Raw genomic sequence first — 22,230 nt, 5'->3', positions numbered from 1 at the left:
CTCTGGAGATGCAGATATACCCCCCATGTCTTTAGTCAGATGTGGTGATTTGTATTTTCTGTGGTGGATATTTTCTAGTGTTTTTTACTGACCGCATAGTACTCTGTTCTATTCTTTCTTTTTAGCTAGTATGGCCTCCTATGCTAAATTCTGATTTCATGTTTGCGTATGTTAAGCACAGCACGAGAAAAAGGGACAGCATCATAAAGAATGGGATCACCACAAGTCAAATGTCTAGCAAATATATACAACAATCTTTATTTAGACCACACCACACAATAACTATGTTAAAAACAATTAAAAACTCCCGCAAACAATGGGAGATAAGGGTCCATATAATACAAAGTATAATACTAAAACAGCATTGAAGAGTCTAATCCTGAATGATGCCAGTAATGTCGTACACATAAACAGTGGAAAATATAGTGAAAAAACCCCTATGTGCATACTGTGTCACTTAAAGATTAGCCACATAATTCCTCAAATAGGTATCTAAGACACACTAATCATCCTCAAAGGCGGTATCCCATACAGGCTTAAAGAGGGTTTGCAAAGTATCAAAAGGGACCTAGCTGAAAGCGGCTACTAAGTGGAAGCCAAGCCGCCCAGAATCCTCTATCAGAGAACCCCCTCCCCACCGCAAAAAGAGTAGTAACCGGCTAGATTAATGCCAAGACTCTAGCAATGCGTGACCCACGCGTATCGACGCTGGAGGCGTCTTCCTCAAGGTCCACAGTCAATTGGTGGTGTGGATCCACTTTAAATAATATCAGTAATAAACCTTAATACATACCAGGTGGGCAGTTTCATGGCGGCAGAGTCACTGAGAGAATCCATCATGGCGTGCATAAATTCCCACTGCGCAGGCGCTAGGAAACCCCGACGTAAAGGGCTGTACTAGCGTCAGCCTGCACGTCATGTTCCCAGGGCAACCACCATAAACAGATACAGCTCCGAGCTGGTATGTGTTTCCGAGCTGGTGTGCGCAGGCGCCCGGCACCATAACCGCAAGCCCGCCCACACACCAGTCCGCCACAATGGTTGTCAAGGCAACCTGTAAACCTGGGGAAGTCCCTTGTAAGAGTGCCTCCTATCAGGTAGATGAACAACAATACCTGCACCCAAATAGTTTACACAGGCAGGAAAAACAGTCCCTGACGAAATCCTCGTAAGCCGAACTATCCAGTGCGCAAACGCTGGGAGTCCCTGCCGTAATAAACCATCGGGTTACCTAGGCAACCCCCATGCCCCAATGAGACTCCAAACCGGTGTACGTTTCTAGCGTGGTTGCTTATGCGCAGGCGCCCAGCACAACAATTACAGACCTATGCACGCGTTAGTCTGCCATAAGGGTTGCCAAGGCAACCTATAATCGCAGGGACGTCTCTTGTTGCAATACACATCAAAGATGTGCAAGCACCCTCTTGTAGGGCAATGGGAAATAGAACCTGCGCCCATCTAGCTCATACAAGCAAAGAGGTCGATATCAGTCATACTCTATGGGAGCCAATTGTACGGTACACAAACACTGCGTACCCCCGATAATAAACCGCGTCAGTGTAGGCCCGCAGCTTAAATCGCTAAAGCCACCCCCATGCATAAGGGAGATGTTAAGGGTGCCCTGGCAGAGCCAGGTCTCAAAGACACCTGACCCAGGGGGGCAACACAGACAGCATATGGTGTGCATAGCCATCAGTTAACGGCAAATGGACGTTCCTACCTAAAGGCTAAAGCCAATATCATAAATGCGTGCGCAGATGTAAGAGGCAACCTTACAAAGTGAAGCGTCCGGTATATTATAATACAAAACCAAAGGGAGCCAAAAGCTAAATGATGGCAAAAGGGTTCTGGAATTTGGTTCAGGACCTTAATAAGTTTGTACCCGTTTTAATACAGAAACACATCCACACACTAGAACCTAGGTCACAGCAGAATAAAAGTTGGTACTCTTCATACATCTCAAAACCTCCCACCAAATCCCACCGGCCTGAGTGACTAGGTCACAAAAGCCTACCCAAGTGACTGGCCACAATGGCCACCATTCCATCGCAGGAGATCCTAAAAATCCCCATACCCAAATAAGTGAGAGTGAGTGTGGGGGTTTATAAAAGACCAAGAACAAGCAGAGGAGAGGACTACAAGAGGATATATTTAGAGTAGACGCTTAGCCAACACAAGGTACTTCCAACTAGCATATGGTCAGGGCAGGCTAATAACAGGAAAAATATATATACATTGCATCCTATAAACTAACCACAAGACGTGCCTAGGACCCTGACATGAATACATGATGGTCCAATAAAACAGGTGTTGTGTAGAACAGGGGGCACACAGCATGCACTAAAGAGGAAAAAAAAACAAAAAACAAACAAAAAAAAAAAACACACCGAGCAATAAATGAATATATTCCTAGCAAAGTTGCAAAAAAATACATTGATCCACATATTCCAGACGATATCATGATCTTGAGATCGTGTCTGATCCACCTCCAAGGTTACATCCATGTATAAGTGCAATGGGTGTCTTAGTCCACTCCCATATAGGGAAGATCAAGGAATGTAATTTGCTTGTTATCCACAGATGAGAATATCCATTTACCTGGTGGAGGGGGTACTGAAAAAGAAAATAACCTAAAAATAAGAAATAATGAGGAAAAAAAAAAAAAAAAGGGAGAAGGGAAGGGGGTAACCCAGACAGTAGTGCCAAGTGCAATAGAAAGTGGGGGCAAGCACACCCTCCCATCCCCTGTCATAGTGCTAGAGTCTCTTGTAAAAGCCCGTATATAAGAGCTCTTCATTTAGGCCATCGGGTGCCAAGCTCTTTAGTTTGTATATCCAACGAGATTCTCTCCTCAGGAGCTCATCCGTAATCCTCCCGCCCCTAATACTCAGGTATATTTGCTCCAACCCCATAACTCTCAGGGTTCTAGGGGTACCGTTATGCTGGTCCAGGAAGTGGGCCGCCACTGAGGTAATTGGCTTACCCTTGCTCTTGTCCATCCTAGCCATGCAGATGTTGGACACATGTTGCTGGATCCTACGGCACAGCTCTTGTGTGGTCTTGTCCAACGTAGACTTTCTCACATCCGCAAATCAGAGCATATATTACATTACGAGTGCGGCAATTAAAAAACGATTTAGGAGACACCTGAAAGGATAAAGAAGGTAGTAAAATACCCGGCTCTGCTAACATATATGTGCAAACGGAACATCCCCCACATGGATATGACCCGAAGGTTGGGTGGTTGACACGGATCTTAGTAGTAGGGCGTCCTTGAGGTTTTTCGCCCTCCTGGCCACAATTCTGGGTTTATCTGGAATCATCATTTTAAGCCTGCTGTCACTCAATAGAATCCCCCAATTGTCCTCCATAACCTTGCGGACATCACCCCATTGGTTATTAAACTGGGTGACTAGGCTAGTTGTGTACACATTAGTTCTCACCCGTGGCTTCAGGGCTCCCTCTCTTGGTTTCTGGCGGGAGTGTTCATAAGCACCGGTGATGATCCTCCTCGGGTACCCACGTTCCCGAAATCGGTCTGTGAGCAATCTGGACTCCGCTTGAAAGTCTGTTAGCTGGCTACAATTTCTTCTCAGGCGTAAAAACTGGCCCTTCGGGATGCTGTCACGTAAGTGCCGCGGGTGGAAGCTAGAATAGTGTAACATGTTATTAGTGGCTGTACTTTTGCGGAAAAGAGTCGTACAGATATGATTGTCTTGGAGCATAATCTTCAAATCCAGGAAATCGACAGAGCTGGTGGAGAAATGTTAAGTGAGCTGGATATTCACACGATTGCTATTCAGCTCTCCCACAAAATTCTCCAAATCCCCAGCAGAGCCTGTCCATAAGACAACAATGTCGTCGATATAACGATACCACTTTAATACATTATTACAGTATAGTGGGCTGTTCTTAACTTGAGTCTCCTCCCACCATCCCATAAATAGGTTCGCATATAAATATGTCTGCGTATGTTATTTCCCTCTCCTCTCACCGTCAATATTTGTGAGGGGCTATCTATCCTTTGGGGATTTTCTCTGAGGCAAGATAGGTTTCCTGTTTCTGTCTTTAGGGGAAGTTAGTTCTGAGGCTGTGCCGAGGGGTCTAAGGAGTGTTAGGTACCCCCCACAGCTACTTCTAGTTGCGTTGCTAGGTTCAGGGTTTGTGGTCAGTACAGGGACCACCTTCTCCAGAGTCCGTCTCATGCTGCTCCTAGGCCACCAGATAACAACTTCAGAACCAATTTTGTTTATTTTCACAAGTGTAAAAAGAGAAAATTAACCACAAAATTTGTTATGCAATTTCTCCTGAATATGCCAATACCTCATATGTGGGGGTAAACCACTGTTTGGGCGTACGGCAGGGCTTGGAAGAGGAGCGCCGTTTGACTTTTTCAATGCAGAATTGGCTGGAATTGAGATCGGACGCCATGTCGCGTTTGGAGAGCCCCTGATGTGCCTAAACAGTAGAAGCCCCCCACAAGTGACACCATTTTGGAAACTAGACCCTATTAGGTCTAGCGGAACGCACCAAGTAAATATAGATGATGTTATTGGTGCGTTCGCAGCCCGAGGTCCACTGTGCAGGAGGAACCTGCTGCTAGTAAATGGTACTATATGGCGGTATACGCGAACTTTGTTACCTCACAGAGTCGCTGATATAGAAAAGGACTGTGCCCTGATAAGCTCACAGGAGCACACGGATAACTGCTGAGCAGAGAGCAGATAGCAGTCAGTGGTCACGCAGTCAGGAAAGCACACAACCACATTCTCACCGGAGCCGGTATTCTAGTGGCTTATTTCAGCCGGGCCCTGAATACAGGCAACCAAACTCCTGACCAGAGGTGACGGTATTCTAATGGCTTTTACAGCCAACCCTGACCACAGGCATACATGACCACCACTGGCGCAAAGCACATAACAAGGATCAATACTAGCGCATGGCCGTGCGGTCATGCAAACCTTTTATAGCTGCAGCAACTACAGGACATTTCCAGAAGGACCAATGGGAGGCTGCCACAGAACTTGAGCAACTTCAGGACCTTCCTAGAGGACCAATGGCAGTTGCTGCAGTACCTGAGCATGTGACCCTTGATCTCCAATGAGAGATCTTACACTGGGCATGCTCAGAAGGGGAAAAGTAGGACTTGCTCGCCGCTGACCAGTACTGGCTACAATGGCAGAAGCTGGAAAAGCAGCAGTAACCCTTTGCACAGTGTCAGACTGAGCGAGACGCTGGGACCGACGCCTCTGCTGAGCAGGCTCCACTGCGGCGGAAGAAGAATGGGAGACCGCAGCGGCGATCAAAACACATCTACCTCAAAATGTTATCAATAACAACGTCAGTTTGGCGCACAAAAAACAAATATTCACCCAGCTCCTAAAAAAAATGGAGACACTAGGGGTATTGAAAATGGCAACTTTTTTCCTTAGAACTTTAAAATTGGATTTTTTTCCCCCCGCTTAAATAAAAAAAGAACCTATACATGTTTGGCATCTGAATACTTGTAATTACCTGGAGAATCAAACTGTTAGCATTTAGTGAACATGGCAAATTAAAAACCCAAATAACAATTGTGGAATTGCACTTTTTATTTTGCAATTTCACCACACTTTTTTTTTTTTTCACCTTTTCCAGTATATTATATGGTAAAATCAATGGTGTCATTCTAAAGTACAACTCGTCCCGCAGAAAACAAGCTCTCATACGGTCGTATTGATGAAAAAATAAAAAACTTATGGCTCTGGAAAGAAGGGGAGCAAAAACAAAAATGCAATAAAGGAAAATTGCAAGGTGGCTATAACTTTATATTTTCTTCATGTTTTCATTTGGAATTGAATATGCTGGCGCTCCCAGTGCCTTTGTACATATGGAAATAAATTATGAGGGTGGCACTTTTTCTCAGTTGTTTTAAACCCTTAATCTCATATGACGCACAGCAGTGCTGTGCAAAGTGTCAGATCAGCGATCTGTCACTATAACATGATGCCCCCCCCCCCGGAGCAATGTTATAAAGTAAAAAAAAAATATTCACGTGTGTAAAAAAAAAATAAAATTAATTCCTAAATAAAGAAAAAAAATATAGATAAAATTTAGATAAAGAAATGTATTTATGGGAACAATATATATATATATATATATATATATATATATATATATATATATATATATATATATTGTTCCCATAAATACATTTCTTTATCTAAATAATAATAAAAAAAAACAATAAAAGTACACATTTAGTATCGCCGCATCCGTAATGACACCACCTATAAAACTGTCCCGCTAGTTAACCCCTTTAGTGAGCGCGGCGAAAAAACCCCACAAAAACCGAGGCAAAAACAGCTTTATTATCATTGCGCCAAACAAAAAGTGGAATAACAAGCGAAGAAAAAGACGGATATAAATAACCATGGTACCGCTGAAAACGTCATCTTGTCCCGCAAAAAACGAGCCACGATACAGCATCATCAGCGAAAAAATAAAAAGGTTATAGTCCTCAGAATAAAGCGATGCAAAAATAATTATTTTTTCTAAAAAAAAAAAAGGTTTTAACGTATAAAAGCGCCAAAACATAAAAAAAAAAGATATAAATGAGGTATCGCTGCATGTTCATGGTGTTTGACTGCCCCAGGTACTCCACGAAATTCGTGAAGGAGACCTGGTCACCGTCCCACACCACGAACATGTCATCCACGAATCTGACAAAGTTTTATGTGTTTTAGATATGGGTTCTTTGAAGAATATATATATATATATGTATATATATATATCTCTTTCTTCAAGTACAGACAGGAAGAGGTTTGCCAGGGTACACGAGACAGGTGTACCCATGGCCGTACCCTCCACCTGTCTGTACCAGGTGTTATCAAATTTGAAGGTATTATTTTTCAAGATAAATGCGAGGCCTTCGCCGATGAAAGAAATAGTATTTAAAACTTTATGTCAGATTCATGGATGACATGTTCGTGGTGTGGGACGGTGACCAGGTCTCCTTCACGAATTTCGTGGAGTACCTGGGGCAGTCAAACACCATGAACATGCAGTTCACTCATCAATTTGGGGGTTCAGAATTGACATTTCTGGACGTGGAGTTGAAAATAATTGAAGGACACTTATGCACAGAAGTGCACCGTAAATCTTCCTCCTGCAATTCTCTGTTGCATTTCAATAGTGCCCACCCTTCATACGTGAAAAAAGCCCTACCTTATAGCCAATTTCTACGGGTAAAGAGAATAAACAGTAGCACCACGGGTTTCCATAGACAGTCCCAGGAACTTTATGAAAGATTTAGGAGTAGAGGATACCCTGAATCTGTTCTTAACTCAGCATTGGAACAGGCAAAGGACGATAATCCCAATAAAACGAAAAAGGGATCAAAAAAAGATAAAAAATTCGTTTTCTGTTTCAAATATGGGCCAATGGATACACAAATTAGAACAGCAATCCGTAAAAACTGGCAAATTCTCTGCCAAGACCCTGCGTTAAAAGAAATGACAGAAAGAGGTCCCTTGTTTGCCTGTCGCCGCAGTAAGAATATAGGAGATCTGATAGTTCGCAATCGAATAACCTCCTCTCGTAATATTTGGCTGCAAACTGCAGCCCCAAAAGGTAATTTCCGATGTGGGCATTGTAATTATTGTAGCTACCATCTAACAGGTGCTTTATTAAAAATCGGCTCAATAACGCATGTAATACGCGATTTTATCTCGTGTAGAACAACCCATGTAGTTTATATTCTATACTGTCCTTGCGGCTTCTTCTATATCGGAAAAACAATTCGCCCTATGTTTATACGCTTCAGAGAGCATTTAAATTCAATACGAACAGGAAAAGGAGTCCCCCGCTTAATAAAACATATAAATGAACGACATGGGGGTGATGCTCAAATACTCCGATTTGCGGGAATAGAAAAAATCTCCCTGCCACAGGACGGAGGTAACTTAAATCATATGCTGTTACGTAATGAAGCGAAGTGGATTATAAAGGCGAACGCGTCTGGACCAATAGGGTTCAACGAAAAAATAGACATGTCCGTTTTTTTGTAGAAAATCCTGTGTAAATATAATTATGATTCATTCCTCCTATATCGATATTGTTTGCTATATGTTATTGTTTTTATTCATCTTTTAAATTGTCTCACCTGTTGTCCTCCGTATAGTGGTCACCTGTCCATTATGACGTGGGAGGAAGAGGGAAGGGCTCTGAGGTTCTGTAGCCAAAAGGCCCACCTCCCCCCCATTCGTCACTGGATCTGTTGAAGTGCTTGCAGCACGAAACAGCTGTCATCCGCATGTGTTAACCACTCTCCCTGCACCGCATGATTGCATGTGAATAAATCGCTTTTTGCTCAACACCGGTGAGTGCGCTGTTACTTTTCTTGCTCTGGATATCCTTATACTAATTGTTTTTTTCATGAAGCAGCACCCAGGTGGAGCTTGTATAGCGATTACCTTTTTTCTATTGTGACTAAAGGCTTATACGGTGTGGCATTTAATACCCCTGAAGCAGAAAGGGTCTAACGTATAACGGTTGTGCGATTGCAATATTTCTGGACTGTAGACTTAAAAACATCAACTCGTCCCACAAAAAACAAGACCTCACATGACTCTGTGGACCAAAATATGGATAAATTATAGCTCTCAAAATGTGGAGACGCAAAAACTATTTTTTTGCAATAAAAAGCGTCTTTTAGTCTGTGACGGCTGCCAATCATAAAAATCCGCTAAAAAACCCGCTATAAAAGTAAATCAAACCCCCCTTCATCACCCCCTTAGTTAGGGAAAAATCATAGGGAAAAATCATAAAGTTAAAAAAATGTATTTATTTCCATTTTCCCATTAGGGTTAGGGCTAGGGTTTCAGTTAGAATTGGGGGTTTCCACTGTTTAGGCACATCAGGGGCTCTCCAAACGCGACATGGCGTCCCATCTCAATGCCAGCAATTCTGCGTTGAAAAAGTAAATCAGTGCTCCTTCCCTTCCGAGCTCTCCCGTGCGCCCAAACAGGGGTTTACCCCAACATATGGGATATCAGCGTACTCAGGACAAATTGGACAACTTTTGGGATCCAATTTCTCTTGTTACCCTTGGGAAAATAAAAATTTGGGGGGGCTAAAAAACCATTTTTGTGGAAATCTTTTTTTTATGTTCACGGCTCTGCGTTATAAACTGTAGTGAAATACTTGGGGGTTCAAAGTTCTCACAACACATCTAGATAAGTTCCTTGGGGGGTCTAGTTTCCAATATTGGGTCACTTGTGGGGGGTTTCTACTGTTTAGCTACATTATGAGCTCTGCAAACGCAATGTGACGCCTGCCGACCAATCCATCTAAGTCTGCATTCCAAATGGCGCTCCTTCCCTTCCGAGCTCTGCCATGTGCCCAAACGGTGGTTCCCCCCACATATGGGGTATCAGCTTACTCAGGACAAATTGGACAACAACTTTTGGGGTCCAATTTCTCCTGTTACCCTTGTGAAAATACAAAACTGGGGGCTAAAAAATAATTTTTGTTGGAAAAAATAATTTTTATCTTCACGGCTCTGCGTTATAAACTGTAGTGAAACACTTGGGGGTTTAAAGCTCTCACAACACATCTAGATAAGTTCCTTAGGGGATCTACTTTTTAAAATGGTGTCACTTGTGAGGGGTTTCAATGTTTAGGCACACCAGTGGCTCTCCAAACGCAACATGGTGTCCCATCTCAATTCCTGTCAATTTTGCATTGAAAAGTCAAACAGCGCTTCTTCACCTTGGGGGCTCTGCCATGCGCCCAAACAGTGGTTTACCCCCACACATATGGTATCGGCGTACGCAGGACAAATTGTACAACAACTTTTGGGGTCCATTTTCTCCTGTTACCCTTGGTAAAATAAATCAAATTGGAGCTGAAGTCAATTTTGTGTGAAAAAAGTTAAATGTTCATTTTTATTTGAACATTCCAAAAATTCCTGTGAAACACCTGAAGGGTTAATAAACTTCTTAACTGTGGTTTTGAGCACCTTGAGGGGTGCAGTTTTTAGAATGGTGTCACACTTGGTTATTTTCTATCATATAGACCCGTCAAAATGACTTCAAATAAGATGTGGTCCCTAAAAAAAATGGTGTTGTAAAAATGAGAAATTGCTGGTCAACTTTTAACCCTTTTAACTCCCTAACAAAAAAAAATGTTGGTTACAAAATTGTGCAGATATAAAGTATACATGTGGGAAATGTTAGTCATTAAGCATTTTGTGTGACATATCTCTGTGATTTAAGGGCATAAAAATTCAAAGTTGGAAAATTGCGAAATTTAAAAATTTTTCGCCAAATTTCCATTTTTTTCACAAATAAACGCAATTCTTATCGAAGAAATTTTACACTATCATGAAGTACAATATGTCACAAGAAAACAATGTCAGAATCATCAGGATCCCTTGAAGCGTTCCAGAGTTATAACCTCATAACGGGACAGTGGTCAGAATTGTAAAAATTGGCCCGGTCATCAACGTGCAAACCACCCTTGGGGCTTAAGGGGTTAAACATACTATTATTATTTTGCACATAACTGTATATCATGACAATATTAGCACAATGCAAATAGGGGGAAAATTTGATGGACATGTGGGGAGACAGTGTGGTTAATCATACTGCAGGCTCGGTATGGTAAATTTTCATTATTTAATTTTTGAAATACAAGCTCAAAAACTTCAAAACAAAGTGGAATGTGTTACTAAATGTGACAAAAAGCAATATTTAGTAAACATAATTTCCCAAGGAGTTGATACTGCATTTCATGATCTCCGAACATTGATCCATATTCTTTTTAATCCTGTAGAAATGTTCAACATATTCAGAGCGTCCCAGCAGCTCTACAAAATCTTCGTCATGTGTGATTACAAGAAGCTGGAAATTCCGTTGCCTTGATCGACTTTTAATTATCCTGTAGGTACAACCAAATTTAAATTCAACAAAATGTTGCTCATTTTTACAGTTTAGTACAGTTTAAAAAAGAACCACTTAAATAGGGAACTGTTAAATGCCTTCTTCTCTACAGAATTTGTATAATATGTTTAGAGATATTGTAAATTCTCTATTAAATGTCACAGTGCTGCCCCCAAAACACTAAAAAAGCCAATTGTTTTGAGTGACAAGCTGTAGTTTTCATTTTAGCCATTTTGTGAAACATGCAACTTTTTGATCACTATTTTTTGTTCACCATTCTTTGGGAGGCAAAACATACAAAAAGAAGTAATTCTATATTTTTCTCTCTCCTATCCATTTAGCGTTAGGTATAATTGACGTAATATTTATAATCTTTACTCTGTGGTTGATATGATTAGAACAATACCAAATTCATACTTTGGGGTGGGGTGGGAATTGCTTCTCTTGAACAAGAAACTTATTTTTTTTTATACAATTTTTCATCTTTTGTTACTATTTTCTGATACCTAGAAAGCTCTGATCTTTCCATAGATAAAGCTGTATGAAGGCTTGTTTTTTTGCCAGACAAACTATGCTACATATTAACTTTATGTAGCAGACGCTATAAATAAAGTCCAATAGTGCTATACTCCTCAAATTATTACCCCTGAATAATCCTGCTTTTTGTGTTTCTCTGATCTGATACAATTTTTTAATATTTTGATTAATAAACCTAAAGATTTTTATTCTCTCTGACCTCTTTCTGAGAACCTGATACCTGCATTTTTGCTGTGGATTTTCATTGTTTTTTCAGAAAAAACTTGAATGAAGTGACATACTCTATTGTGCAAAAAAAACCATGCAAAGCACAAAATACTTATAACAAAAAAATAATGTGTGTGCATGAGATTTCTGAAATCTCAGACATAAATGGTGCTGTAAAATGCAGCGGAAAATCTGCCAACAAAATTAAAGCATAAAAAAAAAAATGCTGTAAAAGCGCCGAGTGTGAACTTACCCTTAGTATATTTATGTCCACTTGTGAAAACAGGTTAAGCAATTTTCGAATAATTAAGTACAACTGGATGCAGTTTTTTAACTAGATAAGAATGAGTTAGCAAATAATCAACTTACTCAACCAATGCGTGGGCCAGAGACTCTATATTTTCACGATCTAAATTAGTAGTAGGTTCATCTAGAGCAAGTATTCCACAGTTCAGGCAAAATGTCTCTGCCAGTGCCAAACGAATAATGAGAGAGGCCAGAACCTGAAAGATAGAATTTGAATGTATTAAAGTTTATTGCAGTTATTTTAGTAAATGATATGACTACCACATGTCCAATATTTTACTAGTTGCTATAATTTTTGCACTATAAAAAGCACCTTACTATAAGAGGCATCCAATGCTTAAAGAAGAAAATTGGAAAAACAAATTTGCAACTAATTAAACCCTCAGGGTATGTGCACACGTCAGGATTTTTTCCTGACCAAATCCTGAGATTTCTGCCAGAAATCCGCGGTTTTTTCGCGGAAATTGCGCGTTTTTTGCGCGGATTTTGCACGAATTTTTTGCGGATTTTTTTTTTTTCCCGGAATGTCATTTTGGCTTAGAAATCCACAAAAATTCCGGAAAAAGATAGAGCATGTCCGGATTTTTAGCGGTAAGCGGTTTTTTTTTTTGGGAAAAAACCACTTACATCTGTACAAAAAATCCGGAATGCATTCTGTTGTGAATTCTGTTGTTAAGCTCCCTCCTGTGGTCATGAATGGTACTTCGGCTGGTTCTGTCCATGGGCTTCCTCTGGTGGTTGTGAGTGGGGCTGCGGCTTCTGAGGTTCCTTCCACAGGTAACGAGGTTAATTCGTTAGCTGGCTGCTCTATTTAACTCCACCTAGATCTTTGCTCCATGCCACCTGGCAATGTTCCAGTATTGGTCTGGTTCGCTCCTGGATCGTTCTTGTGACCTGTCTTCCCAGCAGAAGCTAAGTTCCTGCTTGTTTTTCTCTGTTTGCCATTTTTTCTGTCCAGCTTGCTATTTTGATTTTTGTCTTGCTTGCTGGAAGCTCTGGGACGCAGAGGAAGCGCCTCCGCACCGTGAGTCGGTGCGGAGGGTCTTTTTGCGCCCTCTGCGTGGTCTTTTTGTAGTTTTTTGTGCTGACCGCAAAGTTACCTTTCCTATCCTCTGTCTGTTCAGTAAGTCGGGCCTCACTTTGCTAAATCTATTTCATCTCTGTGTTTGTAATTTTCATCTTTACTCACAGTCATTATATGTGGGGGGCTGCCTGTTCCTTTGGGGAATTTCTCTGAGGCAAGGTAGGCTTTATTTTTATATCTTTAGGGCTAGCTAGTTCCTTAGGCTGTGACGAGGCGCCTAGGGAGCGTCAGGAGCGCTCCACGGCTATTTCTAGTGTGTGTGATAGGATTAGGGATTGCGGTCAGCAGAGTTCCCACGTCTCAGAGCTTGTCCTGTATTATTGGTAACTATCAGGTCATTCCGTGTGCTCTTAACCACCAGGTCCATTGTTGTCCTCACCACCAGGTCATAACAGTACAGGTGGACCCCTCAACCAAAGTACTATTGCATCTCAATAGAGGGATAAGAGAAGTTCTGAGACCATTTTTTTTTCTTTGCAGTGTGTTTTGTCTCTCTTTTCCCCTTTACCTCTGGGTGGTTCAGAACACAGGTGTAGACATGGACATTCAATCTCACTGCAAGGGTACAAAACATTCAAGATTTTTTGGTTCAGAATCCGATGTTAGAGCCTAGGATTCCAATTCCTGATTTGTTTTTTGGGGATAGATCTAAGTTTCTGAATTTCAAAAATAATTGTAAATTGTTTCTTGCTTTGAAACCTCGCTCCTCAGGTGACCCTGTTCAACAAGTGAAAATCATTATTTCTTTGTTACGTGGCGACCCTCAAGACTGGGCATTTTCCCTTGCGCCAGGAGATCCGGCATTGCGTGATGTTGATGCGTTTTTTCTGGCGCTTGGATTGCTTTATGATGAACCAAATTCAGTGGATCAGGCAGAGAAAATCTTGCTGGCTCTGTTTCAGGGTCAGGATGAGGTAGAGATATATTGTCAGAAGTTTAGGAAGTGGTCTGTACTCACTCAGTGGAATGAATGTGCGCTGGCAGCAATTTTCAGAAAGGGTCTCTCTGAAGCCCTTAAGGATGTCATGGTGGGATTTCCCATGCCTGCTGGTCTGAATGAGTCTATGTTTTTGGCCATTCAGATCGATCGACGCTTGCGTGAGCGTAAAGTTGTGCACCATTTGGCGGTATTATCTGAGCATAGACCTGAGCCTATGCAATGTGATAGGACTTTGACCAGAGCTGAACGGCAAGAGCACAGACGTTGGAATGGGCTGTGTTTTTACTGTGGTGATTCCACTCATGCTATCTCCGATTGTCCTAAGCGCACTAGGCGTTTCGCTAGGTCTGCCACCATTGGTACGGTAGTGTCGAAATTTCTTTTGTTCGTTACTCTGATTTGCTCTTTGTCATCCTATTCTGTTATGGCATTTGTGGATTCAGGCGCTGCCCTGAATTTGATGGACTTGGAGTTTGCTAGGCGCTGTGGTTTTTTCTTGGAGCCCTTGCAGTATCCTATTCCATTGAGAGGAATTGATGCTATGCCTTTGGCCAAGAATAAGCCCCAGTACTGGACCCAATTGACCATGTGCATGGCTCCTGCACATCAGGAGGATATTCGCTTTTTGGTGTTGCATAATCTGCATGATGTGGTCGTTTTGGGGTTGCCATGGCTACAGGTCCATAATCCAGTATTGGATTGGAAATCTATGTCTGTGTCCAGCTGGGGTTGTCAGGGGGTACATGGTGATGTTCCATTTTTGTCTATTTCGCCATCCACCCCTTTTGAAGTCCCGGAGTTTTTGTCGGATTACCGGGATGTATTTGATGAGCCCAAATCCAGTGCCCTACCTCCTCATAGGGATTGCGATTGTGCTATCACTTTGATTCCTGGTAGTAAGTTTCCTAAGGGCCGACTGTTCAATTTATCTGTGCCAGAACACGCCGCTATGCGGAGTTATATAAAGGAATCCTTGGAGAAGGGTCATATTCGCCCGTCGTCGTCACCATTGGGAGCAGGGTTCTTTTTTGTGGCCAAGAAGGATGGTTCTTTGAGACCTTGTATTGATTACCGCCTTCTTAATAAGATCACAGTCAAATTTCAGTACCCTTTGCCGCTGCTGTCTGATTTATTTGCTTGGATTAAGGGGGCTAGTTGGTTCACCAAGATAGATCTTCGTGGTGCGTATAATCTTGTGCGTATTAAACAGGGCGATGAATGGAAAACAGCATTTAATACGCCCGAGGGCCATTTTGAGTACCTGGTTATGCCATTCGGGCTTTCCAATGCTCCATCAGTATTTCAGTCCATTATGCATGACATCTTCCGAGAGTACCTGGATAAATTCCTGATTGTATATTTGGATGATATTTTGGTCTTCTCGGATGATTGGGAGTCTCACGTGAAGCAGGTCAGAATGGTGTTCCAGGTCCTTCGTGCTAATTCTTTGTTTGTGAAGGGGTCTAAGTGTCTCTTTGGAGTTCAGAAGGTTTCATTTTTGGGTTTCATTTTTTCCCCTTCTACTATCGAGATGGACCCTGTTAAAGTCCAGGCCATTTATGATTGGACTCAGCCGACATCTGTGAAGAGTCTGCAAAAGTTCCTGGGCTTTGCTAATTTTTATCGTCGCTTCATCAGTAATTTTTCTAGTGTTGCTAAACCGTTGACTGACTTGATCAAGAAGGGTGCTGATGTGGTCAATTGGTCTTCTGCGGCTGTGGAAGCTTTTCAGGAGTTGAAGCGTCGTTTTTCTTCTGCCCCTGTGTTGTGCCAGCCAGATGTTTCGCTCCCGTTTCAGGTTGAGGTTGATGCTTCTGAGATTGGAGCAGGAGCTGTTTTGTCGCAAAGAAGTTTTGATGGCTCGGTGATGAAACCATGTGCCTTCTTTTCTAGAAAGTTTTTGCCTGCTGAGCGCAATTATGATGTTGGCAATTGAGAGTTGTTGGCCATGAAGTGGGCATTCGAGGAGTGGCGTCATTGGCTTGAAGGAGCCAAGCATCGCGTGGTGGTCTTGACGGATCACAAGAATTTGACTTATCTCGAGTCTGCCAAACGGTTGAATCCTAGACAGGCTCGTTGGTCGCTATTTTTCTCCCGTTTTGATTTTGTGGTTTCGTACCTTCCGGGCTCTAAGAATGTGAAGGCTGATGCCCTGTCAAGGAGTTTTGTGCCCGACTCTCCGGGTGTTCCTGAGCCGGCGGGTATTCTCAAAGAGGGGGTAATTTTGTCTGCCATCTCCCCTGATTTGCGGCGGGTGCTGCAAAAATTTCAGGCTGATAGACCTGACCGTTGCCCAGCGGAGAAACTGTTTGTCCCTGATAAATGGACTAGTAGAGTTATCTCTGAGGTTCATTGTTCGGTGTTGGCTGGTCATCCTGGAATCTTTGGTACCAGAGATTTGGTGGCTAGATCCTTTTGGTGGTCGTCTTTGTCGCGGGATGTGCGTTCTTTTGTGCAGTCCTGTGGGACTTGTGCTCGGGCTCAGCCCTGCTGTTCTCATGCCAGTGGGTTGCTTTTGCCCTTGCCGGTCCCGAAGAGGCCCTGGACGCATATTTCTATTGATTTTATTTCGGATCTCCCTGTCTCTCAAAAGATGTCGGTCATTTGGGTGGTTTGTGATCGCTTCTCTAAGATGGTCCATTTGGTACCCTTGTCTAAATTGCCTTCCTCCTCTGATTTGGTGCCGTTGTTTTTCCAGCATGTGGTTCGTTTACATGGCATTCCGGAGAACATCGTTTCGGACAGAGGTTCCCAGTTTGTTTCGAGGTTTTGGCGATCCTTTTGTGCTAGGATGGGCATTGATTTGTCTTTTTCCTCGGCTTTCCATCCTCAGACAAATGGCCAAACCGAACGTACTAATCAGACTTTGGAAACATATCTGAGATGCTTTGTTTCTGCTGATCAGGATGATTGGGTGTCCTTTTTGCCTTTGGCTGAGTTCGCCCTTAATAATCGGGCCAGCTCGGCTACTTTGGTTTTGCCGTTTTTCTGCAATTCTGGTTTCCATCCACTTTTTTCTTCAGGGCAGGTTGAGTCTTCGGACTGTCCTGGTGTAGATACTGTGGTGGATAGGTTGCAGCAGATTTGGACTCATGTGGAGGACAATTTGACATTGTCCCAGGAGAAGGCTCAACGTTTCGCTAACCGCCGGCGCTGTGTGGGTCCCCGACTTCGTGTTGGGGATTTGGTTTGGTTGTCGTCTCGCTATGTTCCTATGAAGGTTTCCTCTTTTAAGTTTAAGCCTCGTTTCATTGGTCCGTATAAGATTTCTGAGGTTCTCAATCCTGTGTCATTTCGTTTGACCCTTCCAGCTTCTTTTGCCATCCATAATGTATTCCATAGGTCGTTGTTGCGGAGATACGTGGCGCCTGTGGTTCCATCCGTTGATCCTCCTGCCCCGGTGTTGGTTGAGGGGAAGTTGGAGTATGTGGTGGAGAAGATTTTGGATTCTCGTATTTCAAGACGGAAACTCCAGTACCTGGTCAAGTGGAAGGGTTATGGTCAGGAAGATAATTCCTGGGTCTTTGCCTCTGATGTTCATGCTGCCGATCTGGTTCGTGCCTTTCATTTGGCTCGTCCTGGGGGCTCTGGTGACGGTTCGGTGACCCCTCCTCAAGGGGGGGTACTGTTTTGAATTCTGTTGTTAAGCTCCCTCCTGTGGTCATGAATGGTACTTCGGCTGGTTCTGTCCATGGGCTTCCTCTGGTGGTTGTGAGTGGGGCTGCGGCTTCTGAGGTTCCTTCCACAGGTGACGAGGTTAATTCGTTAGCTGGCTGCTCTATTTAACTCCACCTAGATCTTTGCTCCATGCCACCTGGCAATGTTCCAGTATTGGTCTGGTTCGCTCCTGGATCGTTCTTGTGACCTGTCTTCCCAGCAGAAGATAAGTTCCTGCTTGTTTTTCTCTGCTATTTTTTCTGTCCAGCTTGCTATTTTGATTTTTGTCTTGCTTGCTGGAAGCTCTGGGACGCAGAAGAAGCGCCTCCGCACCGTGAGTCGGTGCGAGGGTCTTTTTGCGCCCTCTGCGTGGTCTTTTTGTAGTTTTTTGTGCCGACCGCAAAGTTACCTTTCCTATCCTCTGTCTGTTCAGTAAGTCAGGCCTCACTTTGCTAAATCTATTTCATCTCTGTGTTTGTAATTTTCATCTTTACTCACAGTCATTATATGTGGGGGGCTGCCTGTTCCTTTGGGGAATTTCTCTGAGGCAAGGTAGGCTTTATTTTTCTATCTTTAGGGCTAGCTAGTTCCTTAGGCTGTGACGAGGCGCCTAGGGAGCGTCAGGAGCGCTCCACGGCTATTTCTAGTGTGTGTGATAGGATTAGGGATTGCGGTCAGCAGAGTTCCCACGTCTCAGAGCTTGTCCTATATTATTGGTAACTATCAGGTCATTCCGTGTGCTCTTAACCACCAGGTCCATTGTTGTCCTCACCACCAGGTCATAACAGCATTCTAAATGATAGGATGCATAATTTTAGCGCTTTAATGCGGAATTATAGCATTTTTATAGCGAAATTCCGAAAAAAAAAACGCTAAAAATCCTGACGTGTGCACATACCCTCACTGACATATGACGTTCTGTTCACTGAGTTTGATGTGTCCTCGCACACTGAGCCTGCATGTTTCCTGGCAGATGATGGCTGATTTAATCAACCATCATGTGACTTTAATAGCAGTGGGGAGTGCAGAGCTCCCTCCGCTGCTGCTAACCTGTTAAATGTTGCTGTCAATCTCTGACAGTAACAATGGACATGTGGTGGCAGTGGGGCGTGTCATTACATGCGCTGATGGGTTGAGCTGACAGCCGTGTGTCTCCTGCAGACCGATATGCTTGTAATGATGATTCTTCTGTGAAAGCCAGCCTACAGATGATGCACTGCTATAAGAAGACCACAGCCTCAAGTCCCCTAGGGAGACTATTAATACGGTAAAAAAAAAGTTTGCAAAAAAACATAAAACAAATAAAAACAGAAAAGCCCAAATCTCTCCCCTTTTTGCCCCATTCAAAAAGTAAGCATTGAATACATCAACAAGTAAATATATTTATAAAGGTGCTATTGACATGAAATTGTCACCAGATGTGGGTAACAATCCATCCTATCTACAAAGGCAAGAAATAAAACCATAGATGTCCATAACTTAAGTTATTTATTTATATAGCACCATTCCATGGTGCTGTACATGAGAAGAAGTTACATCAAAATACAGATATCGCTTACAGTAAGCAAACTAACAATTACAGACTGATACAGAGGGGCGAGGACCCTGCTCTTGTGGGCATATAAACAGGGCTATGGGTAATAATGGGAAATTACAGAGGGCAAAAGTATTGAACACATGAGGAAAGAGAGGTGTAAAACGCCATGTATAATCATGACACCAGCTGAAATCTATTTGGAAAGCAATTCTGCCACTTACTGAAAAATTATATTAGCTAATAAAACTGATGGCCTACAAAAATGTCACATTACCAAGGTGCCACACAAGAAACATCTTGTGATGAGTAAAACCAGAGAGCTGTCTCAAGATCTTTTGAAACCTCATTGTTGCAAATCATACTGATGGCATTGGTTACAGAAGAATTTCTAACTATTGAAGATTCCAGTGAGCACTGTTGGGGCCATAATTCAGAAGTGGAAATAACATAATTTCACCATAAACTAGCCATGCCCAGATGCTCCCAGCAAGATTTCAGACAAGACAGGAGGAGTGAAAAGAATAATAGTTGTCAAAATGCCAAGGACCCCCTGTGAAGAGCTACAGAAAGACTTGGAATCAGCAGGTGCAATTGTTTCAAAAATATAAGTAATGCACTAAACCTCCATGGCCTGTATGCACAATCACCAGGCAAGACTATTTTTGGACAAAAAGCATGTTCAAGAGCATATAAAGTTGTTTTTTTAAATCAATAAAACGTGTTGAACGCCAAATAACATAGGTTACAGTAGAATCATTATTTTATGTCATACAGTACATATACAGGAATAGTGTCTATAAAATCCAAATATTCATTCAATGACATTCAAATAACTACCATCCCACCCTCTCCCACAGTGTGTATTACAATAAAACCATATCCATACTCAAATAAGTGTTACTCTTAGACAATCAGTCAAATTTTGTGACACAAATTGTGAGCCCCATCGGGGACAGTGATGATAATGTGTGCAAAATGTAAAGCGCTGCGGAATATGTTAGCGCTATATAAAAATAAAGATTATTATTATTATTAAATACATTATCCTACAAGACCCTTCCCCGCCCTGCTTCCCCAGTAACATAGACAAACCACTACATGTAAGGGCTGGAGCATGGAATACTCCATGGAATACTCCAAGCCAACCATTTCTTTCAGAGTGTGACCAGTGAGATAATGCACTCAATGAAACTCACATGGCATGAACTGAGCCCCACTTTGTATAACAATCCCACCACCCCCAAGAATAATGACTTTACAAGTGAGCCGGGAGCCCAACCAGGCAGCCCGCAATATTAGAAAGCCAGAGGTGTAATACTTCTTATACACATATGTAAATGCAAATCAACAACTGACACTTGATAAAACAAACCTCAAAACCACAATCCTCCGCAACCCTCTCATGCCGGATCTGACGCCCAAGTGTATCCAGCCATCTCAAAGCATCTCTCGAGTTTAAAAAAAAAATAGTGGAATCCAGCATGACAAGTATCAACTTGGCAGAGTAAATCAGAGTATTTTAGACCCAGTGCAAGCATTCTTCTTTTACTGTTAAGGAACAAGGACCCCTTTCGCTGTACTTCCACTGAAAAATCAGGGAAAAAATTAAGACTTTTTGGTCTCCAAGAGTAATATCTGGCAGATCACGTGCCTTCCTCGGGTTTATCTCTCAATCCTTAAAGTGAAGAATTTTAATCAGGATAGGTCTAGGAGGCCTTTCCACTGGGCCCCGTCCCGTAGGGACTCACTGCAAACAACGGGGAGAGATACTATTCTGAAAATCTTCAAAAGCCACTTTTCGAGAAACAAATCAAGAACCTTTCCCTCCACTTTCTCTGGGACGTCAACCAGCCGGACATTGCTGCGCCTTTTGCGGTTTTCCTGGTCGTCCACATTGGCTAGGAGAGCTGCCACCACCTGGGAATGATTCTGAATGTCGATGCGAATGGAGGGGAGAGCATCCTCAAGCAGCACCATTCTCCCCTCGACTGCTGAAGCATGCTACGCCAGTTTTTGGACATCATGCCGGATAATGGCAAGCATAAAAAATTTGCGTAATATTTAGACAAGCATGTGAAATAGTGGGATAATATAGTCTGGTCAGAAGAAACAAAAATTTTACTCTTTGAATGCCAAAATACACATCTTTGGAAGTCAAAAGGCACTGCATCCCCAAAACCCCACATAAACAGTTAACTTTAGAGGTTGGAACATCATGGTGTGGGACTGTTTTTTAGAATACGGCAATGGCAATCTTCATATGAATGAAGGAAGGATGAATGTACCGAGACATTCTTGATAAAAGTCTGCTGCCATCTACCAGGATGAATATAAAACGAGGGTGGACATTTCAGCAAGACAATGATCCAAAACACAGCCAAGGAAACTCTCATTTGGTTTCAGAGAAAAAAAAATAAAGTTGCTTGAATGGCCTAGCCAATCACCTGACCTGAATCCAATAGAAAACTTACAGAATGATCTAAAACTCAGAATTCATAGCAGGAGCAAACGAAATCATCAGGATGTGTAGAGTGTTTGTGTGGAAGAATGGGCCAAAATATCACCTGAGCGGTCATCACCAACAAAGTCATTTATATGAAGTATTAAATAAATATCAGTAAGTGTGTTCAATACTTTTCCCCTGAGTCATTTCTCATTATTATAAACATAAGGATGAATGACCTTGGGGAGATCAAAACATCCAACACCGCGGAGACACCATCACGTGTTTCTCAACGCAGTGATCCAGAACACTGCCCCCATCCCTTATGGGAAATATGCAAATGCATGCAGAAAAGCCGCGGAGACACCATCACGTGTTTCTCAATGCAAGCAATAAATAGCCAGGTCTTTCACCTGGAAGGAACAACCACGGGAAGGACAGCATCCAAAAAGGAAAACCACCTATGCCAAAACATGGTATCCACCCAGAGACAGCTGTTTCGGGGTATTTGCCCCTCATCAGTGTGGAGTAGGAAACTGGCTATTAGGATCAGTGCCTAGTAAAAGGACTATAAACATAAGGATGAATGACCTCGGG

The 22,230-nt window shown here is 42.5% G+C and overlaps 1 protein-coding gene and 1 long non-coding RNA gene across 3 annotated transcripts in view; both read right to left on the bottom strand.

Annotated features, from left to right (window-relative positions):
- Nucleotides 1–272: 272 nt before the first annotated feature.
- LOC138673976 (uncharacterized) lies at nucleotides 273–4,287 on the bottom strand. Its single transcript, XR_011320404.1, has 3 exons — nucleotides 3,444–4,287; nucleotides 2,984–3,147; nucleotides 273–2,613 (listed from the first exon to the last, which is right to left on the bottom strand). It is a non-coding gene; the product is annotated as an uncharacterized lncRNA (long non-coding RNA).
- Nucleotides 4,288–10,644: 6,357 nt separating this feature from the next.
- Nucleotides 10,645–22,230, bottom strand: part of RAD50 (RAD50 double strand break repair protein) — a 214,321-nt gene continuing 202,735 nt past the window's right edge. For both annotated transcript variants that reach the window (XM_069763946.1, XM_069763947.1), the window contains exons 25-26: nucleotides 12,036–12,169; nucleotides 10,645–10,920 (exon numbers count right to left, since the gene is read on the bottom strand). In XM_069763946.1, coding sequence (XP_069620047.1) covers nucleotides 10,734–10,920; nucleotides 12,036–12,169 — 321 coding nt within the window. In that variant the 3' untranslated portion in view covers nucleotides 10,645–10,733. The remainder of the gene's footprint in view (nucleotides 10,921–12,035; nucleotides 12,170–22,230) is intronic.

Source organism: Ranitomeya imitator, chromosome 4 (genome assembly GCF_032444005.1).
Source record: "Ranitomeya imitator isolate aRanImi1 chromosome 4, aRanImi1.pri, whole genome shotgun sequence".
In the NCBI taxonomy this organism is placed as follows: Eukaryota; Metazoa; Chordata; class Amphibia; order Anura; family Dendrobatidae; genus Ranitomeya; species Ranitomeya imitator.
The sequence above is the reverse complement of the archived record's forward strand: the minus strand, read 5'-3'. Positions and strand labels throughout refer to the sequence as shown.